This window comes from Arachis stenosperma, chromosome 1, assembly GCF_014773155.1.
Source record: "Arachis stenosperma cultivar V10309 chromosome 1, arast.V10309.gnm1.PFL2, whole genome shotgun sequence".
Classification (NCBI taxonomy): Eukaryota; Viridiplantae; Streptophyta; class Magnoliopsida; order Fabales; family Fabaceae; genus Arachis; species Arachis stenosperma.
The window spans coordinates 130,453,271-130,458,335 of NC_080377.1; the positions used below are offsets into that span (position 1 = coordinate 130,453,271).

Consider the following 5,065-nt stretch of genomic DNA (forward strand, 5'->3'; position numbering starts at 1 on the left):
TCACGAACAACTGTTGCAGCCTCTCGTAGGTGCATCGCTTGATCGCCGATATTGGTAGATAGCATGTACCCTTAAGAACGACATTCATGCACTCGGAGAGGTTCGTCATCATGTGACCTAACTGACGACCGCCATCGGAATGTTGTAGCCAGATTTCTTTGTTGAATCTACCAGCCCAATCCGTCATATCCCATAACAACAACATCAATGCATCCATGTACTACTCATACCTAGCCTTGCTTGGACTATAAGCTGCATTTATGAGATACCTCTTTCCCTCGGCAGACTTGAAACGAGACATGAAGTTTGCTGCCATGTGTCGAACACAGTAAGCATGAAATGCTCTCGATAAATGCTAGCCAGTGTCCTCAGCTCTCAATGCAGCCTTGATCACTTGAGGGTTGGTGAAAAGGGTTGCCATTGGGGAAGAACAATAGGATTGGGGGTAAATTTGATTAGAATTTGGATGGTTATGGTTAAAATAAAACTCAATGAGTTATTTGAAATTAGGTTAAACTAGAGTGAGACCCGCGCAATGCGCGGAAAGATAAATTATTTATACTATATAGTGTTATTTAATAAATGTTATATTAAAAATATGTTAGAGAACAGATTATAAATAGATTTTGAATTTATTTATTTTTAAAAAAGACATAAGTTATTTATATTAGAGTTATATAAAACTACATTTTCATTTTTTTCATTTTTCGTTTTGCATTAATTGCTATACTTTGTCTTTTCTTACGTTTTTGGTTTGTTTGTAAATAAAAATGTTATGTTAAATTTAATAAATCTTTTACAATTAGTATGAGAGATTAAGAAATGAAGAATAGTAAGAGTCTTAATATGTATAAGTTGTAAAATTTGAATATTTGTAACTGAAATTTATTATAATTATTATTATTATGACACTTTTAATGTATGTTTATTGCATTTAATTAGTACTTGATGTTTCAATTGAATAATAATAAATAAGATTTTTTTTTAATTTTTTTAAAACATTTTATTTTTTTAAATAGTGATTGGTTGATTTTCATTTTTTACCAAGTCATTAAAATTGCTGATGTGGCATCATTAGCAAAGATGGCTTAAACTCATTGTGGAGAGAATTGGTATCAGCTTTTATATATTATAAATAGATGTGGATTGATTTTATTTTTAATTTTTATTGCGCAAAAATAAACGACATTGTAGAGATACTCCACTGGCTTTCTAGCAGGACTCAAATAAAATACAAATATCGAAGTCAAACCTTTATGGTGGTCAACTTCTTACTTTTGTTTGTATCATAACTGATAGGAGCAGCGTTGACTTTCAATTTCGAAGTTCACTAAACTTTGAACTTGAAGGAAATCTCTTCATTTAAGTTCTCCAATCAATCATAGAAAGAGATCAATCACTTCGTATATGTTATGATAAAGTCACAGGAGGATAGTGAGTGACACACACACGCTGGTAACAAGCTCTTTCAGGTCAGTGTCAGTTAATGATTAAGGTGTTTTCAATCTGTTCTTTTAAGCATTTTATATATCAATCTACTATATATTATGTACAAGTGTTTCTTAGTTTCATGTAACTAGGAAAAACAAAATGAACTTTGCGCAATCATTAACCTCATTCAATTCATCTCATTTGGCATTATTGTCTTGTTTTGTATGATTTAGATCTATACATTTCCAATTTGGTGAGCATAGTTAGGGAAAAATAAACACATCTTCTTGGAATCTTGCATTATCAAGAAATGCATATGGAAATTTCTATTCGAAATCTTCTTGCCCTTGCAAACCTCTTTGTGATCCTAAGTTTATCTGCTTCCTACAACCACAACTTGGATGAGTCTTCAGAAATCTTCACCTACTATGGTCGCGCAGCCGAAATAGGAAAACATTGCAGCTCATACTTATCCTTGGCATCTAAGTTAAGCCCTGATGCCAATAGAGGTATCAAAATCAAGAGAGAACTTTCTTTCAACTATGGAGATTGGGAGCAGGAGGATGGACATGCAACCTTGATGCCATTCAACCAAAGCAACAGGTTTGAACACAGTTTGGCCTTAAAACTAGTCTCTTTCAAAGTGGTGGACGTTAGTTCAGTCCCTCACTTTGAAAATACAGCGAGTCTTGGAGGCATAATGTTCATAGGCATATCTGGTGAAGGTCCAAATTTTCGAACCCACGAATGTTGTCCTTTCACAAAGAGGCCTGGCTTATCTGTTCTCAAAATTGCATTTGAAGGTGTATACTTACAAAGCAATGAGAATGGGAATGAGCATTTGATGTGTCTCTTGGGAAACACAACTTTACCAGTACCAGTACCAGAACCATTCAACTATGATTGTCATGGTAATCTTCTAGATTACACTCTCATACAAGATGACCAGATTTTACTTGTTCTTCGGTACCCTCAAACGTTCAATTTGACAAGCAGAGTTGTAAGAGGCGAAATGCAAAGCTTGAAGCAAGAAGGAAGCTTGGCATACTTTGATAATGTTCATATTTCTTCCCAGCTGAGGCACTACTCCAGCTATCAATTCAGCTCTGAATTGAAGTCCACATCTTGTGATCTTTATCCATATCAACAAGAGCTGACAACACATGGAGCAAAATCATTGGATACTGGCTATGGCTTTTGCAGTTTTCTTGGGCAAGTTATACAGCAACCTTTTGATGTTCTCCAAAACTATAATGATAGACATGTTACTAGCAAACTAGGCCCTTTCCATCTTGGAAAAGAATTTAGTTCCAATTGGACTCAAGAAAACTTTAGGCTGCTTTTTCAGATTCTTATGTGTGAGGAGGAAGCATCTACCAACGATGTCCAAACTGCAAGAGTTTCTGCAGTTCTAAGAGCACTCCCTGCATCCTCTCCTATATATGCATGGCAAGAAAGAACAGGTCTCTCAGGCCTGACTCTATTCGCAGAGGGAACTTGGAATTCTGCAACAAGAAAACTTTGCATGACTGGGTGTGTTAGTTCAGTGTTAGACTCAGAAGAATGCAACTACCAGATATCTTTACACTTTCCAAATGTGTTCTCCATCAAGCAGAGGAGTGTATTGCTAGGTAGCATATATAGCATCAAAAATGAAACAAACACGTCCTTCTTGCCTTTGTTGTTCGATTCATTATGGCACCCTTCGGAACTAAAGAACCTTGGTCTGTATAACAATCCGCAATATGAACAACAACAACAGCGCCTTATCCCACTAGGTGGAATTGGCTACATGGATCAAAAGAAGCCATTGCGCCCTATCTTGTATCATGTCTACAATGAGACTATTTACACGTATAACAATCCATACTATAATTACTCAAAGGTTGAGCTAGCTGCAGCAAACAAAAAGAAGAATCAACCCTCCAAGTTGTTCACCTTTATCAAGAAATTGTTCCTGAAGTATCCAACTCTGGTGGATGGACAAGATTTGCATGCTTCATTTGATTTCCTCTCCAATAAACTCAATGTCCAGGGGATTTCAATTCATCATCAATCCTTGAGCAACCAGAACTCAAGGGTCCTCATACGGATGGAAGTGCTTTCACTTGAGATTTCATATCAACATGAAACAACAGAACCAGAAGAGAAGAATCTCTTTAATATATCATTGCATATGACTTTCTCTGAAAGATATTTTGATGAAAATGCAGTTACTTTCCCTTACTTCTTGGAAGGTATTTATGATTCCTTAGCAGGTGATATGTATCTGATTGGTTGCAGAAAAGTTTCATCAAATGATAAAAGCAGTGTTGAGCATGGCCTAGATTGTTTGGTGGAAGTTAAGGTTCAGTATCCTTCTGAATCAACAAGATGGCTGAAGTTTCCCTCAGTTGAAATGACCATCACTAGCCAAAGGAGCAAAGAAGACGCGCTGCATTTCGAGCCTATCACTTTCAAAACTTCAATTCCATACGACAAGAGTGAACAAAACTATGCCTTCAGGAAAATCTTTGAATGTGCTCTAAGGCTTCTCATTTCCCTTGCAGCAGTAGCCATAATTTGGAGCCAACTTCAGTATATGAATACAAATGAAGGCTGCATTCCTTATATGTCTCTTGGGACGCTTTCCCTGCTGATGTTTGGTTATGGTGCAGAGTTGATAAGGACCAATGAGCTCCTCTTTGGATCAAATGAATATTCTTTTAGAAATTTGCCTTATGGGTTCAATGGGTATCAACAAGCCTTGTTGGAAGCATTGCAAACCTCAACAAGGTTTCTAGTGTTGGTTTCTTTCCTTCTCACTATAAAGCAGTATCAAAAGGTGTCAGAAGTTAAGAACAAACCTATTGCCTATTATCTTTTACCTGCAATGTTAATGATTAATCCGAGGATTCTGGCCTCGAAGATGCAGGATTTCTTCTTGATGCCTCAAGTCATTGAGAACAAAGCTTGGAGATGTCAAGTGAAGTCTTTGAGGAAAACATACTATTTTGGACTCACATTGCTGAGACTTGTTATACATTTCTATGACTACATCAGAGATCCTTTGGTGGATCCATTTGTTAGTGATGGTGGTGATGCATTCATCAACAACCAAGTGGGATCAGATTTCTTTTCCATTTTTGATATCATGATTCCCATCATTATGGTTTTATTTGCATGTGTGGTCAGCATTCAACAAAGCTGGAAGTATCTCAAGCCAAAAAGCCCTTGAAGTCTTTTTTTTTTTCTGAAATTATTTCTTCCTTGTTTCCTTTGTGTTCGTCAATTCACAATGTTTGCCTTGTTTTCTTGATTTTGTATCAATATGTGTGCTATGAATATTAACACGCATATGCTTGTAAGTTTTATGCTATGTCTTTGTAATTTTAAGGTCTATCTTATATTTTTAAGGCTTAAAAATTAAAATGAGCTGAAGATAAAAATTATAACGACAACTAAGCAATTGTAAATTTCCATGGTTACCTACCTGCCTTATTTGAACATTATATTATATAATCCATGTTATTGCACGTCTTAATGTTCAGTATTCTTATCATTTACCCGAAAAAAAAATAGTAGAAAACAAAAATGCAATTGTCAACTCAAATCAAAGTCAAAGCTAGCTAGTTAGTTAGCCACTCAATTCAAT

At 35.8% G+C, this 5,065-nt stretch overlaps 1 protein-coding gene across 1 annotated transcript; it reads left to right on the top strand.

Annotated features, from left to right (window-relative positions):
- The first annotated feature begins 1,337 nt into the window (after positions 1-1,337).
- Positions 1,338-4,818, top strand: LOC130961359 (uncharacterized). Its single transcript, XM_057887202.1, has 2 exons — positions 1,338-1,472; positions 1,665-4,818. Exon 2 carries the CDS (start codon positions 1,742-1,744, stop codon positions 4,646-4,648), a length of 2,907 nt encoding a protein of 968 aa, XP_057743185.1. The 5' UTR covers positions 1,338-1,472; positions 1,665-1,741; the 3' UTR covers positions 4,649-4,818.
- Positions 4,819-5,065: the final 247 nt, after the last annotated feature.